This window comes from Rhinoderma darwinii, chromosome 12 (assembly GCF_050947455.1).
Source record: "Rhinoderma darwinii isolate aRhiDar2 chromosome 12, aRhiDar2.hap1, whole genome shotgun sequence".
Taxonomy (NCBI): domain Eukaryota; kingdom Metazoa; phylum Chordata; class Amphibia; order Anura; family Rhinodermatidae; genus Rhinoderma; species Rhinoderma darwinii.
This window is the reverse complement of record NC_134698.1, coordinates 71,883,150-71,909,217: the sequence shown is the minus strand read 5'-3', so window position 1 is coordinate 71,909,217 and position 26,068 is coordinate 71,883,150. Positions and strand designations below refer to the sequence as shown.

Below are 26,068 nucleotides of genomic sequence, written 5' to 3'. Positions count from 1 at the left end.
CATCAGCAACATTTAAAGGCCGGCATGGGGAAAATTGAAGGAAATATTCCCTGACAACAACAAAAAAGCCAATCAAACCTTGGAAAGTAATCGGAAAGCTGACTGTGTGTTTTATCATTTTCTTCCCATGCTATTATGTCAAGTACAATCCTAAATATTAATTTCCATGTCATACAGCTGAGGATTTGATAATTTGCCGTAGTTCTAATAAATTACATAGAGATTTGTTGATCAACCTATCATTTTGGGACCCTTCTAACAAAAAGAGATTGCCCAAAGCAGACAAACCCTTTAAGCCAAACTGACTTCACAGACAACTTTTTCTTTCTTGCTCTTAAATGAAAAATGAAGCAACTTTGCAAATAGTGCTCATTAAAAATCTCTACTGTTTTGTGTCTATTGCTGCTATGCAGATCTGTGTCTCTATGGTAACAGACTACGAACCAACCCTGTGTAGTCTGATGCTGTAATCATACTCGCTTCTATTTGATCCCTACTTCTTCCTAACACAGATTAGCAAGAAGTAGAAGACAGATGCAAGCGAGTATGATTACATGATCAGACTACACAGGGTTGGTTTGTAGTCTGTTACCATAGAGACACATAGTTCTCCATACCAGCTATAGACACAAAACTGTAAAAGATTTGTAATGAGGACCATTTGCAAAATTGTTTCATTTTTCATTTCAGATGCATTGAAGTAATACAAATAAATAATTATCATAATAATCTGGAATAGATAATGATGTGCAAATATTATAAATATACCAAAAACATTTACTGTCACGATGCGGGGTGTGGACCCACTGGGCCGTACCGCGTAGTGGGATAGCAGCTAGCCAACCAGGTACAATACAATGTCTATAGTCCAGAAAGGATACCTGTGGCAATGTAGACTGTAGCGGTGATTGAGGCTTAAGATGAGGCTCTGGCAGCAGGCAGACACCCCGTGGGCGTAACACAGTAGATGCAGTGGAAGACACAACTCGACTTCAACTCTAGACGGTACAGAGTAACGGTAGCACAGGATACAGGGTACAGGCAGCAGGAACGGGTAACACTGGGAACTGGAAAACACTGGGAGACCATTTGCAAGACTAACTAAGGTAACACAACAACGCTCAGGCAATGATAAAGAGGGTAGAGCCCTTTTTATAGTCCAGCAGCATTCTGGGTTGATTGCAGATTCACTTCAACTGGATGCGTACTGGCCCTTTAAGGCTGCGCACACTGCGGGAGACAGTCACTGAATCAGGAAGTGAGTGCCAGCGTCTCTCAGGAGGGAGATGCCGCCGAGAACTCACACGTCCATGGCCACGGCCGTCAAAGGGTAAGTCAGAACGACGGTCCGCGGCCATAGACGTTACATTTACTATGTATGCGAAAAGAAAAGACATAAAGCAAATTATCTTATAACATGAAGTAAAGGGCCAAAGCCATAACATTAAAACTGTTGATAGGTGAAGTGAATAACATTACATTATTAATACTACAATGGCGTCTGACAAGGGGTGGGATATATTGGGCAGCAGGTGAACAGTCAGTTCTTGGAGTTGATGTGTTGGAAGTAGGAAAAATGAACAAGTGTAAGGATTTGAATGACTTTGGCAAGGACCAAATTGTGATGGCGAGACGACTGGGTCAGAGAATATCCAAAAAGGCGGGTCTTGTGTGGTGGTTCTGGCATACAGTGGTCAGTACCTACCAAAAGTAGTCCAAGAAAAGACAATCGGTGGCAGGTTCATGGTCGTCCAAGGCTCAATGATGCACGTGGCCAGCGAGGGCTAGCCTGTCTGGTCCGATCCCACAGAAGAGCTGCTGTAACACAGATTGCTGAAAAAGTTATTGCGGGCTATGATAGAAAAGTATCAGAACACACAGAGCATCGCAGCTCGCTGGGTATGGGATGGTGTCGCCCCGGACCGGTCAGAGTGCCCATGCTGACCCCTGTCTATCTCTGAAAGCGCCTATAACGGGCACATGAGAATCAGAGCCGGACCATGGAGCAATGGGAGAAGGTGGCCTGGTCTGATGAAGAATGTTGTCTTCTACATCATATGGACGGCCAGGTGCCGTCATTTACCTGGGAAAGAGATAGCACCAGGATGCACTATGAGAAGAGGACAAGCCGGCGGAGACAGTGTGATATTCTGGGCAATTCCGTGCTGGGTAACCTTAAGGCTATGTTCACACGCTTAATAAAAAACTTCTGAAAATACAGAGCTGTTTGCAAGGGAAAACAGCCCCTGATTTTCAGCCGATTTTTAAGCAACTAGCGTTTTTTTGCGGACTTTTTGGAGCTGTTTTTCTATTGAGTCAATGAAAAACGGCTCCAAAAACGGCTCAAGAAGTGACATGCACTTCTTTTTACGAGGCATTTTTTTACGCGGCATTGTCACGTACCACCTACCTAAACATTGTGGCAGACCAAGTACACACCTTCATGTCAACGGGATTACCGAATGTTGGGGCCCTCTTTCAGCAGGATAATGTCCCCGCCACACTGCAAACATTGTTCAGGAATGACGAGGAACATGTCAAAGACTTCAAGTTGTTGACTTGGCCTCCTAATTCACCAGATCTCAATCTGATCGATCATCTGTGGGATGTGCTGAAGAAACAAGTCCGATCTATAGAGTCCGCACCTCACAACTTACAGGACTTCTAGGATCTGCTACTAACGTCTTGGTGCCAGATACCACAGGAACCTTCTGAGGAGTCCATACCTTGATGGTTCAGAGCTGTTTCGGCGGCACTAAGGGTACCTAGTGTAAGAGGCCATTCTATGTTGTATTTTTTGGTCCTGTAAGTTTTTTTTTAACGGTAGGTGGTGGATTTGGGCTTATCGCCAGCATTTTGTACTGTTTTTATTATAGTGCTTTTTATATATATATATATATATATATATGTAACTTTACATGTTTAATAAATATGGTTTAGGACCTCTAAACTGGAGTGGTTTCTGATGTGCTAATAGGTTTGTGTAATTACATATAGGCTTGGGAGGGCTACCAACGCATACCAGCCCGATGAATGCCAAAAGAACACTCATTTAGCCGCTAGTTCATCGTTTGTGAGCCACAAACTGCATCAAAATGGTGTGTGTGAACCTAGCCCTACCAAGTATATTAATTGTATGGCTGATCGTTGAGGGAAATAGGCGAGTATACAATCACATGGCTCTACACACAGCAGACAATGTGAGAACTAGAAACCAACATTGAGGGTACGTCCACACACAGTGTAAGGGTATGTGCACACGACCGCTTTTCACTTCTTTTTAGCCGGTGTCTTTTTACACGCCGTATTTTGACAGCGACGCGTAAAATTACTCCTCATGGGAACAGAACACCGTAAAAACCCATTGAAAGCAATGGGCAGATGTTTGTAGGCGTATTAGGGGTGTTTTTTCAGGCGTAATTTGAGGCGTAAAACAGTTTGGCCGGTTTCACACGGCCGTGTGCGAACTGTAATATAAGGACCGTATGTCGCCCGTATTTCCCAGACCCAACAGTTCACGGAGCCGGACTACAAGCACAATACTTATTTATGATGCCAGGAGTCCCTGCCTCCCCGCGGGAATACAGTCCCATACTGAAACAGGATTACATTACAGAACAGTATTCCCGCAGGGATGATTTGGCGCACAGAATGATGGATGACTACGATGCTAGAAGTCCGGCTCCCTGAACTCTGTTAGGTCTAGGAAACACGGACGACACACAGTCCATATCTCACGGACCGAACAAAGATGTGGCAAACCGTGTATGGTAAATATGGCGCATCTTCCTAGACCTGGTGGACACTTTTCTCTTTCTTATACCATCTTTGATTTGGTTTATTTTGTGCCAGATTTTGGTGCATTTTAAGCCACGTTCCCTTTTCCTCTTGGGAACAGAACACCGTAAAACACATTGAAAGCAACGGTCAGATGTTTGTAGGCGTAAGGGAGCAGTTTTTTCAGGCGTAAAATGCCAGAATTACGCTGCAACCACTTCAAAACAACAGATTGGTTGGGGTGCCGGAAGCCAAACTCCCACTGGTCAGGTATTGATGGCCTTATAAATGGGCAAAATGTCTAAAGAGGACCTGTCACTAGGTCATATAAGTTGAACTGGTTTACTGACCAGAATAGCGGCGTCTCCCCGATTCCAGCACTGGTTTTATTTTTTTTTCCTGGACCCCTCCATACCAGAGATATGGCCCACTGTTGTGTTGGCTCCCTATATGCTAATTTGCTGTAGTTAGCCAACAGGGTGGAGCTAGCTTCCCTGCCTCTGATGCTGACCAATCAGCGTACATTAGCTTGAGGGTAGCTCACGCGCTGTTGGCTAACTAGATCAAATTAGCATATAGGGAGCCAACACAACAGTGGGGCATATCTCTGGAGTGCGGGGTCCAGGAAAAAAAACCAAAAAATAATTGCTGGAATCGGGTAATAGATCAACTTATATGACCTAGTGACAGGTACTGTAACTTTACTCAACTTTTTATGAATACTATATAAACTGAAAAATGATGTTCAAAATGCGAACTAAGAAAGATCTTTATTCAGAAAATGTAAAAATTTTCACACCCAGTGTTTAATCAATTAGAGATACGTGCAAGAAATTATGAAATTAAACTTTTTTCTCTTCTTTTTGGATCAGGCACTTAACCATTTGAAAAGTCATTTAAAATATAAAAAAAAAATTACAAAAAAAAAAAAAGAACACCCTATAATACAAAAACCTCTGGGGATAAGTCAGTCTAAATACAGAAAATAGCAATATCTAAAATAGAAATAAGATATTGTTGAAGCCAATTAAAATTCATTGCTTTGGATTTTTTTATTTTTTTTGTCGACAACATTTCAACAAGTTTACAAAATAAATTAAGAAATTACAAATCAGCATCTTTATAAATAAAAATTTCCCAAACGTCTCCTGTGCGTGGTGAAGTGGCGTGGAACGTAACAGAAAGCCACCGGTCTCCTGATTAACCTTCAAAGTCCGTCTCACCAGCAGCAGTACTTTACACTTTCAATGGGTCTCTCAAGGATTAAGCCAATTCTGTTAGATGTTATTTTTCTAAAAGCGAGGATGGCTTCAGGGGTCAGATGCAGGTTGTTGGAAATATCGAGCACACGCAAAGAGTACAAGTTGGCTAAAACAACCAGCGCGTCTTCAGTCAACCTGGTATTACTGGGAAAGAAAAACAAAACATTTAAAAGAAAAAAAGAAAAAAAAAAAAACACAACTTTATTACCAAAAAATAAAAGTTACCCAAAAAGTAATATTTTGTGGGCCGAAGAAAAATTCAGCTATTTCCTTATTTTTCGGATACTAATTCGAGCCTTTTACAGCATTTACACGCATTTTTTTAAAAAGTCTACAACACGGCATTTGAGTTTGTTTTTTTAAGGTCCGTGCTCTAGGTATGGAGTTTTTTTTTTTTCGGCTGTTTTTTTTCCATAGGCTTCTCTACAGGACTTCAAAAACTCTTTTACGAAATGACACCGACTAAAAAACGCCGGCAAAAACGAAGAGAGAAAAAAAAATGTCTATTTGGAGGCCTCCGTTTACTTAAAGGGGTTGTCCAGTCATAAGAAATTGATGGCCAATCCTCAGGATAGGCCATCAATATCGGATTGGTGGGATCTGGGGCACCCCCGCCGATTAGCTGTTTTGAAGTGGCCGCAACATTCGTCGCGCCGTGGACTCTACAGCGTTTACCAGGACAGGGCTGTACAGAAGGGTGGTCCCTGCGATCAGCCGATCGCTCCAGGGTCATCCTAGGATGGACATAGATTTCCCATGTAACGTCCGAGGCAGGGGAAATGTGGTATTACGCGGTGCCATTTAGATACACGGACAGGCCGAGTCCACCACAGTGAGGGGCGGCCACGCTGGTTTATCCATTCAAGTCTATGAGCAAGGAATGTACCATTTACAAAGCCGTTCAGATTACCTGATGTAGAGGTTTTGCAGTTGCGGAAATAACCGTGGAAAGCTTTTCACCATCTCTTCATCGTATCCATGGGAAAAACTCAAATTCAGGCACTTCAGCTGGACGGCACTCCTGGAGATCCAGCTGAGAGTCGCATTGGAAATTTTAGTCCCTACTACGCTCAACTTCTCTAATTTAGAACATATCGGACTCATAATTGGCACAAATGGCGCAGCCCCTGGCAAACAAAGAAAAAAAAATGACATCAGTCTGAAGAATAATATTAAATAATTATTAAATGACCTAATAATATTTAAAAAAAATGAAAAAAATAAATACATAAAAATTAAAAAAAATATTATTCATGTCTACATGACCACGTAGACCTGCAATATGTGGATGGAGCAACGTAAGGGACTGAAGAAAAAAATTCCATCATTCATCAATTCACCCCCAATGGTATGCCGACATGCATCCAAACCCAAAAAAACAAAAACAACACAAACAAAAAACTGTCCCGCACCTGATAGCAAAGAGGGAGAGCTCTGCCACTGGGACTACTTTCCCCTTGTCACTGAGGTTCCAGGTAAAATCTATTTCTCACCCCATGGAGGAGGTAACAGAAGGTTCCAACCCTGGAGGCACAGGGAGGACACGAGAAGACAAAGTGGGGTGAAAGGAAGAGAAGTGACAGGGAAATGAGGAAATTAACGCTTACGTTTTCACTTTTTTTTTTTCACGAAAGTTGAGACTTGTCCTATATAAACGAGACTTACATTCGATCCGAAGCTCCGTGAGTTCAGGCAGTTTCAGTAGAAGGGTCTCGATGAATTCTTCATGTTGGAGATACTTGTAATGCCGTAAACACACACTTTTCAGGGTGGAGAGTTGATCAAACGCGTTATTGGATAAACTGGCGCAGCCCGAATTCAACAGTTCTAATTTGTGGAGCTGTAATCGTGATATACAAGGTTGCTCTACATCAAAAAGAGAAAAAAAAAAATTATAGGTGCTCAAGCGAGTGTTTAATCTTTAATTATACGTGAAAAGTGACATACAGCGCCACTCTAGTCTATGGGTTGCGACTGGTATTGCAGCTCAGCCTCATTCAAGTGAATAGGTGTGAGCTTTAATACCAGCGCAATAATGGCGGCTGGCGTCTAAAGAACTAATCTAGGCTCCACCATGGGGTTCACACATATAGCAATATATATATATATATATATATATATATATATATATATATATATTTGTTTATGAACACAAATCCCCCACAGCTCCGTATTAGTCAATGCTTCCAGAGGCCAATATCTGCGTGATATGGCATGTGTCGGAGCATTATACAATGGATTCTGTATGAAAAACCATATAAAATCAGAGGCCCATTGCAGGCTATAGGTGCCACATGACAGCTCAGATGCATGAGGTCGAAGGCTCTGTTCACACTAGCGTTAGGAGTCCTCATTGGGATTTCCATCAGTTATTCCAATCTGCAGCGCTATTCATGTTGTCAAAAATACTGGAACCGCACCGGCCAAACTCTAGTCAATAAAATCCATCAGGGTCAGTTTCCGTTCCGTGGACCACCACAGTGCCGGATTACCAGGTAATGGTCATGATAAAATCCTGATAATCCAACAAGTAACAAAAATAATCTAATGCTGGACCATCAGGGGCGTAATAAAAGAGGTTGTGCCAAAATTAACAATTATCAGTTATCTACAGGATAGCGGATGAAGATCAGATCGCTGGGACCCCCACCGCTCACTAGAACCCGGTCCCCCAATCCTGCTCAACTTTGAATGAAGTGGCACCACCCATCGCTCCATTCAAATTCTATAGGACGGACGGAAACAGCCGAGTAGAGTGCTCGGCTGTTTCCGTCAGGCCCATAGACATTGAATGGAGCAGCACCATGCATGCCCATCCCCCGCTCCATTCAAACTCCTCCTCACTGCGGGGTGAGGTCATGCTGTGAAGAGCCTCAGGACACCCCGCTCTAGTGATTGTGGGGGTCCCAGTGGTGGCCCTTCTGATAGGTGATCGATGTTGGAATTGGCACGTCCCCTTTAATGAAATGTTACTGTATATGTGACCCTGGACGTAACCATGGTAACCAAAGCAAAACATCCATTGATTACACTGCCGATTACAAAATAGCAACAATGTTTTTATTACAAATTGACAGATTTTAGTTCTGAAAAAACCAAAAACTGTATTTAGAAATAAGCTTATATATAACCCGTCGGATTCGCTCACCTTCAACCGTGGCCACGAAATTATCAGGAACGTTGAAGCACAGAGACAACTTCCACTTATTCATGTTCCCGATGGCAAGGGAAAGCTCACGTAGTTTTGGCAGCCTAAATAAAATATACTGGAGAGCCCTCTCGGGCACAGTGCCCTCCTTCGAATGTAAGGAGAGAGAATACAAGTTCTGCAGCAAGACGATGCTGGTTAACGGCAGGACCCCGGAGAACGAAACCCGGCACAAAGACAGATGTGTCAGCTGCTGGAAGAGGGCGATCTCCGAGAAGATGTCCTGATCGGTCACAACGGAGCAGTCCGTTAAATGCAACCTCTGCAGATTAAGAAGCGGCCTCAGTCCCTGCAGGACCTCCCCTTTCAGACAGGAGTCCATGGTGACGCTGGTCAGATCCGGCAAAGAGCTGGTCATCTTCTTGAACTGTTTCAAAGTCACTCTGGTCACCTCCACCGAAGAGATTTTCCTGCTTTGTAGAGTGTCCCAGAAGCGTGCATTAAAAATCCCTATGCTTTTAAAGACGATAATGCTATTTTTCCATAGGGAGGGGTGGTCGACAAGCGTCCGTAGATAGGGGCAGGTGGCCCGTACATTGGCCTTTTCCGCCGGGGACAGGTACTGAAATATATGTAAGAGAACCTCCTGCGGTAACTGCAGCCACTGAATGACCGGCGTCTCCGCAACGTAGAGCATTTCTAACATCAGATCTGCATTTTAGGATAAAAAGTAAAAAAATAAAAATATCATAATATATATATATAGTTTTTTCGGTTAATGAGAATTTTGCAGTGATTAGGGTGGTCTCACGCATTGCGTTTTTGTGAAAACCGCTGCATCTTGTTTGGCGTTTTTCCGACATTTTTTTTTTCCCCCCACACATCAGCGTGCTCTAGGTATGGCGTTTTTCTTATAGGCTCCTCTATAGGACTTTGCAGGTTACAAGTTTAAAGGGTAACTAAACTTTCAACAAACTTTTGACATGTCATAGTGACACGTCAGAAGCTTTGATCAGTGGGGGACCGAAAGCGGAGACCCCTACCGATCGCTAACACGAAGCAGCAGAAGCTCTCGGGCGAGCGCTGTACCGCTTCGTATCTGATCGGCTTTCTTTGGGGCAGTGTGCGGGCTCAACAGAAAGTCTTTGAGTCCATACAGCGCTCGCTTGGCTTTTCAAAGAAAGACGATCAGAAATGAAGTGGCACAGCGCTCACCCTGCTTCTGCTGCTTTGTTTTAGAGATTGGTGGGGGGGGGGGGGTCTCAGCACTGGGACCATCACCGATCAAAACTTTTGCCAACTAATTTTTTTTTTTTTTAAAGTTTAGTAACCCTTTAATGAATTGAAAAAAAAAAAACGGCGCAATTTGAAAAAAGAAAAAAAAAAGGGAGGGAAAATTTACTTATCCATAGGATGCGCCATCAATATCTAATTAGCGGGTGTTCAACTCCCAACCCCCCTGCTGATCAGCTGAATAAAGGGGCCGCGTACTCTTTGTTTACTCAGACACAGCGCTGTACATTTGTTTTTTCATTGCGTTTTTGCTTTTATTTCTTTTTCATTACAATTTATTATGCGGGGTTTTTTTTTTTGCTGTTTTTCTAATCCTAGAGAGAGAAGCCCATGGGGAGAACACCAGGAAAAAAAAAAACACTGCACCTAAAGCATGCTGCGTTTTAAAAACAAATAACGCCACAGAATAAGCACCAAAAGGCCCCAAAAAAACGCTGCAAGCATAAACACGTGTTATTTATAGTGCGTTTTATACTTCACTATAGACTTTCAACTACCACCATTTTTGTCCAAAAAAACCAAATGCAGGATAACCAATAAAACAAAGGATTTTTCCCCAAAACACTGTGAAACTACCCTGGTTATGGCGCCCCCTGGTGTTCTTTTGACTCCCTCTCAAAAACTCAACGGGGCAATGATCGCGAGAACGATCGTTCAGTCCCGATCACTGCCCAGTGTAAACATGCCCAACGCTGGTTTGTCGTTGATCGCATAAAAATCCTCATGTGTCAGCAGCCCATCCCCTCGTGTCATCAGGATGTGCTGCCGACAATAACGTAAAGTGTACGAGGGGGATCCAACAAACGATGGCATGAACGATCGCTTATATGAACCATGAAAAGTAAATGAGCGCCGATCGACTTCCTAGATCACCGATCGGCGCTTGTTACGGGCAGTGTAAAGGGACCCTAAGATTACTGGGGTGTCAGACATGGGGAACAGGGGTAGAATGCAATCAACTGGGAGAGTATTACAACCGTGAAACGCAAATACAATCCTGCAAAAAAGAAACTGCGTTTTACCTCGGGGTGCGGGAGCCGGTCTCAGGTTGGGGAGGTCTTTGTTAACGGTATGACTGACTTGGAGAAATCCTTAGCCTGCCACTTAACTGCCACTCTCCTCCCCCTTACTGGGCCTAGACACCTGATTGGCCGTCAGTTATGCCCACCTCCTCAGCGGTCTTGCGGCCGCCATACAGGAACAAGCACCCTCCTGATTGGTGCACGGCTTTCTTCAGAGCCATCAATGTGGACTGCGTGAAAATACTGTTTCCCAAATGCAGAACTGGGAGGGGGAGGGATTGCAAAATTAATATAAAAAAATTGGTTTCCAAACACCCTGTAAATAGCATCCAAAATAGGGGGTGAGACACGTGCAAATATGACACAAATTCCGACACGTGCACACGTGACGGATCTGCTGCGGAAAACTGCAAATCCGACCCAGATTCTGCAGGGAATTTGGTGCAGATTTTCCACTCCTGAAAAAAGGACTATACTCCCCGCTCCTGTAGCATCCCACCCCCCCCTCCGGGCTGGTCTCTATTGAGCCGGCTGGGATGCGGTCTTGTGCCATGTGACGCTACTACCTGTGATTGGCTGCAGTGGTCACATGGGACGAAAATTCATCCCGGGGGACCGGCTCACCAGAGACCAGCTCAGCGAGCAGGAACGTGTCGTTACGGGATTCAGAGTGTAGTATTTTTTTTTTCTTTAAAAAAGCGGAACAAGTTTTTTTGTTTTATTTGCTGCGGCGATGCAAAAAAAACAACACATTTGTTGCAGATTTTTCCTTCCCTATTAACCTCAATGGGGAAAATCTGCAACAAGTGCGCAACATAAATGGACGTAAAAAAAAAAAAAGAATCTGCACCGCAGCTCAATTTCCGCATGCAAATGAATGCGTGCGGTCTGTTACATCTCATTTCATTTGCTGCTACATTAATACACTGCAGATTTCCCGCAGCAAATACGCGACGTGTGAACGTAACCTAAAAGAAGCAAAAAACAAACAAGAATGTGTGTGAGTATAAACACAATTACTAAATATCTATCATACCTGGAATATCGCTGGCTTGTTTGTGTCAATGGCGTCTATTACACGTCCCGCTTTTACATATCAAGTCCAGGAGTGACACAACCAGAACAGAGAAATAATACAAGATCAGTAAGAAACCTGGAAAACAAACAGAATATACGGTCACAAGCAACGCACACGAGAGGTTACAGATGTCATCTATAGGGATACTATACATATACTGTATAGTAAGTTCTGTCTACAGCAGGGAACTGTCATTTACCATCACATCCATACAAAATTGCTTCAATTAACACATGCAATTAAAATCCGGCTTCAAGGGACTCTGAGAATTCGACTAAGCCGGGTGACAAAGGATTCTTCCGGGTGACAGGAGCCCGGTGCAGCTGCTCTTTCCTCCTTTTGAACCAGGGAAGACTTTTTCCCTTCTTTGCTTCCTCACACAGAGAGGTGGGATAGGAGCACGGCGGCGGACATTTTTGTTGAGGGTACAGCAGATCGTACATACGGTCCGTATCAGAGGTGTTCAGCAGTACGAAGGCTTTACTGAAGAAGATGAAGATAAGCGATGGTGAACACGGTCCGGTTTGATGTCTTTAAACTTGCTGGTGAACGGCAAACCGGATATCCAGTGTATGTTGCCAGTTTCTAAGATGGCGACCGGACGTTCTATGGCGCTAAACGTCATGATGACGTGTTTCCGGAGGCGTCTTTTTTCCCGGCTTGGCTGCAAATGTCGTAATTCTATGGACGGCCAATGTACGGGCGGGAAAATAGAGCTTGAACAGGGTTATAACATTTGTTCGAAAGCAGCTGGTGGGACCGGTGAGTGAAGCTGAGGCCGGGGGAGGGTTTAGTCGGATTTCGGGAAAGTCTACCAATATGGATGCATTGCAGCTCGCTCAAGAGTTGTCCCTGAGCTTTTCTAGACCTCTCAGCAGTGGTCTCCAACTTGTGGCTGTCCAGCTGCTGAAAAACTACAACTCCCAGCATGCCCGAATAGGAAATGCTGGGAGATGTAGTTATGCAGCAATACGTTAATGAGCTCCATGATTAGTCAGACTTGCTCCTCAGAAATCTGGGAAAGCTGGGTGACAACCCTTGTGCGAGCTGTGATTGGGGTCAGAGCTCGGTGGACTGATTATATAATGTAGGCTTTGAGCTATGGTAACTTGAACATATATGTAGATTATGCAGGTGTGTGGAGATAAGCGGCTACCGGGCATATATGGCACCGCTTATCTCCCGGAGAACGAGTGATAGGTGTATACATAACGCCTGATTCTTGTTTCACTTACGAATGCCGGGTCCAGGGCTGCCTGCATGTACATTAGATTGTCAGCCGACCAGTATCTGAAGCGTTTGGTCCAGATATTTAACGGTTGCAGAAGGAAAAACGGAAACCAGTCCTATAGGAAAGTCTTAAGGAACATAAACCACAGAGTCCGTCGTGTAAATATTACCTTTATTTGCTCTGTATGGTCATAAAATACTGACCCATGGGGAGCAATAATTTCACTTTATAACATGGACCCCCTCCCGGCTGCGGTTCCCTCCACTGATTGTAGGAGAGTGTATACTGAATGTCTACACACGTCTGCTCGTAGGAGAGGATGCCCGCCCACCCGCTGCTGCCACGGGTATCAGTGTACGGAGGTAGAATCGGGATGGGGTGCTCATTAGACGTTGCCCCCTGATCTGATTGCTGTCTATGGTGCAGTGTGTTCTACAGATCCCCTGTATGAGCAGGACTAAATACTATAAACGTTTGGGGGTCACAGATCACCTTAAAGTGTTTGTCCGGTTACAGCAAATTAATGTTATTTTTTTGTTTTGCATAATTAAAAGTTATACAATTTTCTAATATACTTTCTGTAGTAATTCCTCACGGTTTTCAAGATCTCTGCTTGCTGTTATTCAGTAGGAACATTCATTGTTTACTTTCAAGGGATAGAATTCTGTCCATGGTCATGTGATGGACACACAGGTGCAGAGATTAATAGAAGACACAACTGTGATACACATACTGTAACGAGCCCAGCACCTGTGTGTCCATCACATGACCCTGTAACGAGCCGTGCACCTGTGTCCACCACATGACCCTGTAACGAGCCGTGCACCTGTGTGTCCATCACTTGACCATGGACAGAATTCTATCCCCTGGAAGTAAACCATGAATGTTCCTACTGGATAACAGCAAGCAGAGATCTTGAAAACTGTGAGGAATTAATACAGAAAGTATATTGGAAAATGGTGTAATTTTTAATTATACAAAAAAATCACATTAATTTGCTGAAATTAGACAAGCCCTTTTAAAGGGGTACACCGCGTATCTGTCCTGGAAGCCGCAGGCAATTTTGCCTGAAAAAAAAAAACCAAGAAGCCATTTTTCAAGCGGAATATCCACTGCGGAAATAGTTCTAGGGGAAAAAAAAACCATACATACTGTTTTCCATTGTCATAGCGATGCATCACTCTGCTCTAAGTACATCCTGGCCTCCTGGGATGACGCTGTAGTCAATGTGACCGCTGTAGCCTTTGATTGGCTGCAGCAGTCACATGGGATGAAACGTCATCCCAGGAGGCAGAGGATCGTGTCGCTATGACAACGGACGGGGGGTAAGTATGAACCTCTTTATTATTTTGAAACCCGAAAAAGCTTTTGCAGGTTTTACCTCCCGATTGAATTCAATGGGGAAAACCCGCAATAGAAGAGCAGGAATTCTGCAGCATAAATTGACCTGCTGCAGATTCTTGCCCCGCAGGTGCAATTTGTGGACTGTTTCGGCGGATTTTTTCCTGCTGCGTGTGGATGGGATTTGTGCAAATCTCCTCCGCTCTGCTGCTACTGTAACACGCTGCGGGTTTTCCGCAATGACACCCGTCGTGGAAAATCTGCCCTGTGTTTATTCCACGTGTGTTCACAAACTTTCAGCCCTATAGAAGATTTTTCATAAAGTTTTATACTTGAACATGTTCCTAACTTTTTCTGTTTCTCCTCCAGGGTAACATGAAGTAGTAAAGTTGGCCCGGCAATGACGACTTTACAGATTTTCCAACGTTTACGAAGAACCGAAACGGCGCAAAATAACAGCAAAAAGGATGTTTTTAAAGACAAACCCAACAGAACCATTTAGTTTCCCCTACCGAATTTTGCATTCTGTTCCTTTAGACCTGATAGAACCCGACAAACTGACTCCGTTGAAAGACTTGAAGAAGCTTGCGTTGAGACATCAGACCCTTGCAAACCGAGATGTTCTGACCAGAGCCCCCCGGTCCAGCTTGAGCCGAGATTGCGGGGAGTCGTCTGACTCTGGGAATGTAAGTGCCGTCCAGACGTACCATGAACGCCAAGAAAAAGGGTTAGATGTGGCCTCCAGGTCCGGCTTCCCTCTGATGAATAACCGTGGATCTAAGGGTCCAAGAAGTGTCCTACAAGCCTTTAACCCAATTTATAACTTTGAGAATCCATTGGATAATACTTTCCTCGTAGTGAAAGACGAACACGGGTCTGATATTACCGGTGCAAAACCCAACGTGAACGGCGTGGTCAAAGGTAAGACCGCAGAGGAATCCCCTGTGCTATAAAAACCTTTTTCGGCTTGGTTAACATCATATTTTTGCTATACGGTTGAGTTGTGTGTTATTTTTTTTGGTTTTTTTACTGCAATGCTTACACAATTGGATCCTGTTGCCATTCACTTCTATTGTAAAAAAATAAAATAAATTGTGAATCTTAAGGTTAGGCCTAGTTCACTTTTTGTCCCTACGTGTAGCGTATACGTCGGAAAAGGCCCGTACATACACGCTAAATGTGTCCATAGGGTTCCACTAGCGTGACGTAAGCCTTTTTGGTCTCCGTCAGTCTGGTATACGTCAAGGATGGATAACCTGTGAAGGATAACGTAGCAGACTATGCTATACCATCCTGAGGGATCCCGGAAAAAAAGTGTACAGAGCGGTGTACGTTTTCTTTAAACATGGGTGATGGATGCCAGTGTACGGCATCTATAATAGGTGTAGGTTATACGTCACGGAGCTTCACCAAAGACAGAGTCCCTGGGACGAGCGTCAGGTAGCACTTGGCCCTGGGATTCCGGCATTGTATATCTCCTTACATCATTGTCAATATATGAGGGAAACTCCGATTCCGCGCACCCTCAAACCGTTCAATACCTTTAATTCATGTATTTCAATACTAAGTTGTGCGGCCGCCCAGCTCAGTATAGTAACACATGAATGTAGGAGAGCGGGGCCGCGGCTGTGTGATACATGTGTAATATAGCCATTGCCGCGCACCTGAGTCCTGACAAGTGCGTGCGCGGTCAGCATGAGGTGATGCGGCCGGCGCTGCACTAATGAGCGCCGGCGCTGAAGAAAGAACATGGTGGGCGCACTGCAAAACATCCCCATGTTCTGTTTTCAGTGCTGGCGCCGCTGATTAGTGAAGCGCCGGCCGCATGATCTCATGCTGACCGTTCACGCACTTCCTGTCAGGAGAGGGGCAATGGTTGTATTACACAGTCACAGCCCCGCTCTAACGGCGGAGATCAGAGAAATCTCTCAACTCCGCTGTTATTCCCCGAAATGCTGCGATCAAAGCGGACTGCAGCATTCAATGGGAAGTGAGAAGGGGGGATGCCCTTTGGATTGTGTCACAGAGAATCCCTGTGACGCGATCAAGGGACATACCATATATGGGCAGACAGCCCATGGTCCATTGAAGGACCCCAGGGCTGTCCTACCATATTTCCTGTTGTTGGAGCATACTTAGGTATGTCCTAACAACTGCCTGTGCACTATCGGTATATAGATATATGCCAGGACATTAAAGTTAAAATATAAAAAGTAAAAAAAAAAAAATATATATTTTTTTTTTTTTTTTTTTTAAAAAAAAATCTATAAACATTAAAATAAGTCTCAATACATAAAATATACATAGATTCGGTATCGTTGTGACCGTAATAAATTTATATTGTCATTTATGGTGTGTACGCTGTTATAAAATAAAATAACTGCTCTTTTACTTATTGATGTGAGGCACGAGGTATTATGAATTTTGAACCTCCACGTGCCTCACATGAATAGTAATTAACCCCATCATGTACCTCACACATTAACTCAATGTTGTCCATTATGACTGAGGAACATGATGGAGTTAATTACAATTAATGTGAGGCACGTGGAAGTTCAAAATTCATAATACCTCGTGCCTCACATCAGAAAATTTAAGAACTTCTATTTTTTTTTGTTTCCTATTAGGCTGGGTTCACACGACCATGTTACATCCGTAATGTACGGAACGTATTTCGGCCGGAAGACCCGGACCGAACCCACTGCAGGGAGCCGGGCTCCTAGCATCATAGTGATGTACGACGCTAGGAGTCCCTGCCTCTGTGTGGAACTACTGTCCCGTACTGAAAACATGATTACAGTACGGGACAGTTGTCCTGCAGCGAGGCAGGGACTCCTAGCATCGTACATCACTATGATGCTAGGAGCCCGGCTCCCTGCACTGTGTTCGGTCCGGGTCTTCCGGCCGAAATACGTTCCGTACATTACGGACGTAACATGGTCGTGTGAACCCAGCCTTATTGTTGGCAAAAGTATAGTTTTGGTATCGAGTATCGCACTACTACACAAAGTATCGGTATCGAAGTCCAAATTCTGGTATCGTGACAACCCTAATGTGGACAGTGTCAGGAGTTCCCTGGTACAATGCTTCAGGCAGCACTCTGTCGGGGGGGTTCGGGTCAACGTATCCTGCTGTATGCCTATACAGTGGGATACGTTGCAGCCTTCTGTTGGAGGCTATGACGGAAGAAAAAAAATGGGATGTGAACTAGGCCTTACAGAGACAGCGGGCCAGCTCCACTACACAGGAGTAAGAAGCTTATGTCCTTGTTTCTACCCAACCAGTCATAAAGGGGGAACCGGCTTAACTTCTCTTCCGATGTCTCATAAATACTTTAGAAGATGACATTGGAGTTCAGGCATTCTGTAGAGAACTGCGGCCCCTATGTTTTGGAAGTCGACCACTCTCCTCTTCTTACAGGTCTTTCTTACACTTGAGAAGATAATTTTAGTTTTGGTTTTCTTTCTAGTTGAAGGGGTTGCCCTAAGTATGGACGGGGTTCCCTTTCTTTAGCCAGAGCTTTTAGTCTATAGGTCTCGGCTCAACCATGTATTACATGTCTGACTTTTAAGGGGGATTCTAGGCAAAACTAATGCTCTGTTATGCATATTGCAGAGAGCCTGAGGGGGCGGAGCATGATACAGGTGTTGTTTGAATTCCTGTGTCAGGCACCGCCCCCTCTGGCCCTGCAAGGTTTGTGTTGAATTTTCAGTACCTGAAATCCGGAAAGTCAAAGGGGTCAGATCTCTATAGTGCCCCTTTAGGTTTTTGTGGCAGATTTGTGTTGCAGATTCCACATAGCATTGAAGTCTATGATGAAATTCTGCATCCAAAATCCGCAACACATACGGAAAAATTGGCGCACGTAAATTTGAACCATGTATCTGTAGTGGATTTTGTTTCCACCCATTGGAATACGTGGTGTGAACTTTCGCAGCGGATTTTTCCACTACAAAAATTACGCCACACGTGACCGAGATCACAGACTTCGCCAATGTGGTTGTCGCGACCGATGTGATCTAGGAACACGCATGCTGAGAGTTGTGGTTTGTTGCAGTAGAAGTTGTTTCTGCTGCTACAATACTTGTCTGTGAAGCATCAAGCAGTCCTCACATATTAAATGATGGTGAGCCGAACCCGCTGGTGGGACCGGCTGTCTATCTAATGTGTATGGGGGTGTCCTTATTGATACACTTGGGTTTGAGGTACGCGTTTCGCCGCACTTTACCTTAGGCGTATGTTGACGTTTGCTTCCTGCGCAGACGACTTTCAATTCATAAGCGGCTGACTCCTCACTCAGGCGCCGTGCTATATATCGCACGCCAAACCTCACGCTGTAACTGTATGTCCTTTTGTTTTGGATGTTTTTTTTATTTACTTGTAATTGGTCATACTATTTAAGATGCACCGGTGATATTGCTGAGCACCCTGAGGAAGCTGACAAAATGAGCGGCGATACGTGTGGAGTTCTCTCCCCCTCGTTGGTGATTTAACATTTCTCCCCAGTTGTACAGGACTGTGCAAAAGTTTAAGGCAGTTGTGGAAAAATGCTGCAAAGTAAGAATGCTTTCAAGAATAGACATGTTGATAGTTTTTTTTATCAATTAACAAAATACAAAGTTAAGGAACAGAAGTGAAATCTAAATCAGATCAATATTTGGTCGCTTCCTCATATCCTTGTGTCGCTTCCTCATATCCTTGTGTCGCTTCCTCATATCCTTGTGTCGCTTCCTCATATCCTTGTGTCGCTTCCTCATATCCTTGTGTCGCTTCCTCATATCCTTGTGTCGCTTCCTCATATCCTTGTGTCGCTTCCTCATATCCTTGTGTCGCTTCCTCATATCCTTGTGTCGCTTCCTCATATCCTTGTGTCGCTTCCTCATATCCTTGTGCCGCTTCCTCATATCCTTGTGCCGCTTCCTCATATCCTTCCTTCTGTCTCTTCATGTAATCCCAGACAGACTCGATGATGTGGGGGCCATATCATCACTTCCAGGGCTCCTTGTTCTTTACGCTGAAGAAAGTTCATAATGACATTGGTTGGATGTTTGAGGTCGTTGTCCTGCTGCATAATAAATTTGGAGACAGTCAGACGCCTCCCTGATAGTATTGCATGATGGTTAAGTATCTGCCTGTATTTATCAGCATTGAGGACACCATTAGCCCTTATGCACACGACAGGGTTTCCCGGCTTTGTGACAGCCGTTCAAAAATCGGCCGTCACACGACCGATGGGACATGCCCTATTTTCGGCCGTTCTCCCGGCCGCCCGGCTCCCATAGAAGTCTATGGGGCCGGGTAATACACGGCCATCACTTGAATGTGCTCCAAGTGACGGCTGTGTCTTCCGTCGCTCGCTCTCTCCTCCTTCTCCCCACAGTGCATGTGAGGAGGAGGAGAAGGGTATTTTTTTTGCTCCCTGTAGGAGCGGAATCCCCAATCCCCAGCCACAGCTTCGGCAACGCTGTGGCTGGGGATTGGGGATACCGCTCCAGCAGAAATCCCTGACTTCACTGTGTCCATATATGGACACCGTGACGTCAGGTACTTCTGAAGCGGAATCCCCACCGCTGTGGCCGGGGATTCCGATCTAGGAGAAGTCCCTCACTTCACTGTCCATATATGGACAGTGAACTGAGGGACTTCTCCTGGAGCCGTCCCCTACAGGAAAGTGGGGGGGGGTGACTATGTACAAGGGGGCCTGTGTGGCATTGCCTACAGGGGGCCTGTGTGGCATTGCCTACAGGGGGCCTGTGTGGCATTGCCTACAGGGGGCAATGTGTGGCAAAAAATGTACAAATGAAATTCATCCGATTTTTTTTTTTTTTTTTTTTTTTTTTTTTTTAAACGGACAGGGAAAAAAACAAATGCAAATCGTGTTAAAAATTGCACGGAACTGAATCGGAACGGATGCAAACGACTGGGAAAAGCGTCCGACACTCGGACCCTGTCGTGTGAATAAGGCCGTAATCCTTACCAAATTCCCAACTCCATTTTCTGAAATTCAGCCCCAAACTTGCAAGGAGCCTCCACCCTGCGTCTGCTGCCTGCAGACCCTCATTATTGTACCGCTCTCCAGTGAACAAACTGCCTTCCGTTACAGCCAAATATTTCACATTTTGACTCATCAGTCCAGAGCACCTGCTGCCATTTTTCTGCACCCCAGTTCCTATGTTTTCGTGCAAAGTTGAGTTGCTTGGCCTTGTTTCCATGTGGATGGTATGGCTTTTTGGCCGCAATTCTTCAATGGAGAAGTCTGGCCAGAAGTGGTCTTCAACCGTTCCTGGGTCCCACTGGTTTCTGCCAGTTCTGAGCTGATGGCACTGCTGGACATCCTACGATTTAGAAGGAAAAGCATGATGTGTTTTTTTTAATCTGCTGCACTAAGTTTCCTTGGCTGACCACTGCGTCTATGGTCCTCAACGTTGGCCATTTCTTTGTGCTTCTTCAAAAGCGCTTGAACGTCACATCTTGAATCCCCAGTCTGCTTTGTAATCTTTGCCTGGGAGAGACCTTGCTGATGCAGTATAAGTACCTTGTGTCTTGTTGTTGTGCTCAGTCTTGCCATGTTGGACCTATGACGTGAAACTGTCTTCCACAACCTCACCTTTGTAGCAGAGTTTGGTTGTTCCTCCTACACAGCTGTTTCTAATACAGTTAATGACTGTGTTTCACCCTACATCTGAAAATGAAGATCATTAGAATTGGTTAATCATACACCTGACTATAATCCTACAAAATCCATGACGTTTTGCAAAAGTACATAGAAGTGATGCTGTTTTGAAGGCAAAGGGTGGTCACACCAAATAAATTTTATAGAATGTAAATATGTCTTTATAGTGGTTCAATTTAAAGGCCATCAATATGTCATCGGTCGGGGGGCGGACTCCCTGCACCCCCGCCAATCCGCTGTTTTGAAGGGGCCGCAGCACTCATACGAGCGCTGCTTCCCCATCATTCCTTATCTGCTTATACTGTGAATTGCTGACACATTTGTAGCGGCAGTTCACAGTATTACAGTATTTACTTGAATGGGAGAAGGCTGTAATACTGTGAAACTCTGCTACAAGTGTGTCAGCAATTCACGCTACAGATCAGTACAGGAAAAAAGAAAGTCGCGTTCATACGAGTTCTGCTGTCCCTTCAAAACAGCCGATCGGTGGGGGTGCAGTGAGTCACACCCCGACCAATGAGATATTGATGGCCTTTACATTGAACCCCTTTGAATAAAGGCATATTTACGTTCCATATAATTCTGAGGTTGAATGTCCATTTTTTTTTGTGGATGACTTCCCCCCCCCCCCCCCCCTACATCTGCCGGGCCAGTCAAGGAACTCCCAAAACCAGAAAGGAGAAAGAAAGGTCAGGCATGTTGGATTTCAACATCCTTTGTTCTTGCAGGAGATAAGCCGCTGCCAGAGTTGACTGGAGGTGTGTGTGTGTGGGGGGGGGGGGATAGAGGAGTCTGGAGGTGTGGGGGGGGGGATAGAGGAGTCTGGAGGTGTGGGAGGGGGATAGAGGAGTCTGGAGGTGTGGGAGGGGGGATAGAGGAGTCTGGAGGTGTGTGGGGGGGATAGAGGAGTCGGGAGCTGTGGTGGTGGATAGAGGAGTCGGGAGGTGTGGTGGATAGAGGAGTCGGGAAGTGTGGTGGGGGATAGAGGAGTCGGGAGGTGTGTGGGGGGGGGATAGAGGAGTCTGGAGGTGGGGGGGGATAGAGGAGTCGGGAGGTGTGGTGGATAGAGGAGTTGGGAAGTGTGGTGGGGGATAGAGGAGTCTGGAGTCTTTTTTTTCTTGAATGCATTTATTCTGTGGTTTCTTTTCCCCTACCTTCCAATATTCATTGTTATTGACCAGTGACGTTCTGCAAGCCTATTTTATCCCGTTACTATTACGTTACATATTTATCTTCACTTACACACTTTTCCATTCATTTATCATTCTTTTATTAGTTTCATTTATATATTGGTCTATTGGTTTTATTTAACGGGAGTTTAACCTCCCACCTGAAATTACCATAACCGAGGGCGTAGTCACTATTCAGGCACTGCCTCTCATACGCCTCAGGATATATTTACCGTCCCGGCTTGCAGCAGCTCACTCGAACTAGCCATGAATAAGAGCACAGCCAGTGCTTGAAACGCGTTGGCTCTCATTCACTTGGCCTCCCCACCACCTTGTTATTCTCCTGGTGTTCATTACAGCTTTCTTGCTTATTTTTCAATAAAGTGGAAACTGTGTTTTACCACATATATCACCCATCGCTGGATCCTCTCCTTCTGTTGTTCTTTTTAAGGGCTGGGGTATGCCATAACATCCTGATCAATGGGGGCCAGACCTCGGAGACCCCGTCGATCTTTCATATTGTTTCCCTGCACTCTATCCCGCTAAGCAGGGAATCGACGGGTGGCGAGGAGCGCCTCTTAGCAATAAAACAATGTGAAGGAGCCGCCAGGACTCGCACGATCAGAAAGTGATGGCATCTCCTAGCGAATGTCAACATTTACTATGATGAGAAAACCCATTGAAGACTTTGGTACCTATAGCTTTCTGCTGTACATCCCAAATGCTGGTCAATGAGACACCGAAGAAGTGTTGGGCAGAGTGAAATGGATATATTATGTGGAGAACATCTTTCGCCCCCCTTTATGACCTTCATAGGCCCTAATAGTCTTAATGAAGAATTCCTTATGTTTTGGGTATACGGCTCCTATACAGACCTATGTGTCTCCATGGTTACAGACTACAAGCAAAGACCTGTGTAGTCTGATCTTTGTCATACACACTTCCTACTTCTTGCTCATATTTATTCTGTAGAGGGGTCTTTTACTAATTAATAAAATGTTTAATATTACCGGTTACTATATTTATTTGTTCCCAGGACATCAAAATAAGCCCCTGTCTATAGCTAATATCCCTGAAGAGTATTTAGTTTATGACTCCACGCGTAACACAAATAACATCATCCAGGATCCAGGGAGCGAGGAAGATGATGAAGTATTTATAAAAAACAGTAAAGTAAGGACTCTCGAAGACTGTAGACCCGCAATGCCAAAGAAAACTCCCAAGATATCCTCAGAACTGTCCGAAAGTGACGAAGAGTTTGTGGATCACTTTAAGGAACTCTGTGAACTTATAAGTCACTCGCAGATGGTGCACATTCCCTGTAAACAAATGCCACCTGTACCAGCCGCTGCCAGCCGACCTGTGGAGAGCCAACCAAAAGAGAAGGTATGAGATCATATGGCGGGTAGGAATTTACCATAATATCCCTTTAATTTTACATCAGGAGGTCCGGCCAGGTGCTGGATTATTAAGCATTATATATGCAACCAGGATTTTTTCCTTTTCCTATGGCTAGGAATCCGTAGTCGCATGGAGTTGCCCTTGATTTGCGGTACAATCGTGGCATTTTCGTGGCTTGCACGGAGCTATAATGGCGGGAGCCTGACCTAGTATAAAGTTTGCTCAATTAAAGGGTTTGTCAAGTTTGGAATTAGGGAATTCTGAGTTGAAGTGATGGCATATTGCTAGGAAATGCCATCACTTTCTGATGGTCGATTGATTTAAACAGGAGCGATGTAATACTTTATGTTCCCTGCGGAGGCACTGCAGGTAAATCCTGTAATTATACTTCCTTCTAAATGCCTCGTACTTCCTGCTAACCTACAGAATACACCCTACAAAGCTGTAGATGCGCACACATGTACATTATCTCACTGTAGACCATGAGTAAACTGCGGCAAAAAGTCACAAACTAAATGTGCGACAAATTTGAAAAGTGACAAGAAAAGTGGGAGTGGTCTCCAAGGAGATGTCGTTTAAGTGAAATCGGGGCGTAAAATTTTGCTGCAAATCTACACCTTCTTATAGCCGACGTAGGATTGATTTTCTGGCAGTTTGACCAATCACAATGCACCAATTTTATTTGTGTGTTCCTTTAAATACATTTGGTTCAAATCATCCAAACTATCTCCTCCAACTAAAAAGCTCCAGTCCTCGTAATTTTGGGCCTATATGTTTTTTTTTTTTCGTTTCTTTCCAAGTAATTTTTATTTTCAACATTTGCGACACACCGTATCGCAACACATATACAACACCCCCACCCCCCTTCTTCCAAAGTATGCATACTCTAGAATACATCATAATCAGCACCGAGATCAGAATTAAATATACAAAATATCATCTATATATCTGTCCTATTCAGATAAGATTTAACATAATCCCGGGCCTATATGTTTAATGTATATGTTTTCCTTCCAGGAGAAGATCTCGCTAACAGAGTGGACTGTGAAAGGCATTGAGACCAGAGGAATATGTGTAGAGGGGAAGCGTCTGTAAGTAGATCTATTCTGTAACGTTACACCGAAATCCGTCCTCTTCATCTGACGGACACTTTTTTTTATGTACTATTTTTGTGGATTTCTTATTCTGGGGTGTTATAAGCTGCACTTCCGCACTTAAAATATCGCCAGTTCATGTCTCCCGCGGAGTCTGAGAGATGTTCGCTTATAAGGAAGCTGCTCTAAAGGCAACTCTAGCAGTTATACTGGAGTAGTGGATATGTTGCTGTGTAAGTCGACAAATTCAGGAGTCTGGGGACACCCCTTGTGACCGCTATAATGGCGACTATGTAAGTCCCAAAATCTGATGTAACTAAGAAACGACTGAATAGAATGGTCTATAACTTTGATTGTCCGCTTTGGTAAGGGGCTGATATTTACACCAGGTTTATTTTTAATTTTAGATTTACGCGGTATCGGATTGGAGGACTGTTCGGTTCATCCTCTCACGCTGTAATTTAGGTGTTAAAGGGGTGCTCTGGTTTTAGTATATAACGATACCTCTGTATAGTCCAGTGTTATACAATTGTCAGACATACTTTCTGTATCAATTCCTCACAGCTTTCAAGATCTTCTTGATCTGTCCTGGTCATGAGATGGACACGCAGGTGCAGTGCTCGTTACAAGACGGTGCTGTGTTAACTGTAACGTAAGAAGCCGTGCATCTGTATGTCCATCACATGATCAGGACAGATTTGTATTCCCTGGAATTAAACCATAAACGTTCTCATTGAATGACAGCAAGCAGAGATCTTGGAAACCATGAGGAATTTATACAGATTGTCTAATATACCCAACTGTCTAATCTACTCTCTTTATAAATTCCTCACTGTTTACAAGATCTCTGCTTGCAGCCATTCAATGGGAACCTTCATTGTTAACTTCCAGGGTCTAAACCGCTGTCCTGGCCATGTGATGGACACACAGGTGTACGGCTCGTTACAGTGCACTATGTGTATCAGAGCTGTGTCTTCTAACGAGCCTGTCTGTCCATCACATGGCCAGGACAGCGGGTTAGCCCCTGGAAGTCAACAATGAAGGTTCCCATTGAATGACAGCAAGCAGAGATCTTGAAAAATATGAGGAATTGTTACTGAAAGTATATTGGAGACTAGTGTAACTTTTCATTACACAAAACCATTATTTGCTGATACTTAAATACCCCTTTAACGTAACTCTCAGGCTGTATTCACTAGTGTTCCCCTTTATAGAAACTCTCAGGCTGTATTCACTAGTGTTCCCCTTTATAGAAACTCCCAGGCTGTATTCACTAGTGTTCCCCTTTATAGAAACTCTCAGGCTGTATTCACTAGTGTTCCCCTTTATAGAAACTCCCAGGCTGTATTCACTAGTGTTCCCCTTTATAGAAACTCTCAGGCTGTATTCACTAGTGTTCCCCTTTATAGAAACTCTCAGGCTGTATTCACTAGTGTTCCCCTTTATAGAAACTCTCAGGCTGTATTCACTAGTGTTCCCCTTTATAGAAACTCTCAGGCTGTATTCACTAGTGTTCCCCTTTATAGAAACTCTCAGGCTGTATTCACTAGTGTTTCCCTTTATAGAAACTCTCAGGCTG

General features: G+C 44.3%; 2 protein-coding genes across 7 annotated transcripts in view; one reads left to right on the top strand and one right to left on the bottom strand.

Moving 5' to 3' along the window:
- Window positions 1–4,722: 4,722 nt before the first annotated feature.
- LOC142664709 (uncharacterized) lies at window positions 4,723–12,171 on the bottom strand. 3 transcript variants are annotated; one of them, XM_075843979.1, is made up of 7 exons: window positions 11,780–12,171; window positions 11,539–11,655; window positions 10,503–10,764; window positions 8,188–8,898; window positions 6,705–6,905; window positions 5,950–6,166; window positions 4,723–5,183 (listed from the first exon to the last, which is right to left on the bottom strand). In XM_075843979.1, exons 4-7 carry the CDS (start codon window positions 8,891–8,893, stop codon window positions 4,997–4,999), a joined length of 1,311 nt encoding a protein of 436 aa, XP_075700094.1. In that variant the 5' UTR covers window positions 8,894–8,898; window positions 10,503–10,764; window positions 11,539–11,655; window positions 11,780–12,171; the 3' UTR covers window positions 4,723–4,996. The 3 variants fall into 3 exon arrangements, with proteins under 3 accessions (XP_075700094.1, XP_075700093.1, XP_075700095.1); XM_075843978.1 differs by lacking the exon at window positions 10,503–10,764; XM_075843980.1 differs by lacking the exon at window positions 10,503–10,764 and having other exon boundaries at window positions 12,026–12,171.
- A 48-nt stretch (window positions 12,172–12,219) lies between these two features.
- The window catches only part of MIS18BP1 (MIS18 binding protein 1), a 36,509-nt gene continuing 22,660 nt past the window's right edge, over window positions 12,220–26,068 (top strand). For 2 of the 4 annotated variants that reach the window (XR_012851358.1, XM_075843976.1), the window contains exons 1-4: window positions 12,221–12,342; window positions 14,522–15,073; window positions 23,031–23,380; window positions 24,413–24,486. Coding sequence is in view for 3 of the 4 variants with exons in the window: in XM_075843976.1 (XP_075700091.1) it covers window positions 14,620–15,073; window positions 23,031–23,380; window positions 24,413–24,486 (878 nt within the window). In the remaining variant the exon portion in view is untranslated. Of the gene's footprint in view, window positions 12,343–14,521; window positions 15,074–23,030; window positions 23,381–24,412; window positions 24,487–26,068 lie in introns of all 4 variants that reach the window. The other 2 variants (XM_075843977.1, XM_075843975.1) reach the window with 2 other exon arrangements.

Coding starts and splice junctions, on each gene's coding strand:
- LOC142664709 (XM_075843979.1), bottom strand. CDS start 8,893: ATGTTAGAAATGCTCTACGTTGCGGAGACGCCGGTCATTCAGTGGCTG. Junction 6,906..8,187: donor TTTCGTGGCCACGGTTGAAG/GTGAGCGAATCC, acceptor TTTTTGATGTAG/AGCAACCTTGTATATCACGA. Junction 5,184..5,949: donor CTGCAAAACCTCTACATCAG/GTAATCTGAACG, acceptor TTTCTTTCCCAG/TAATACCAGGTTGACTGAAG.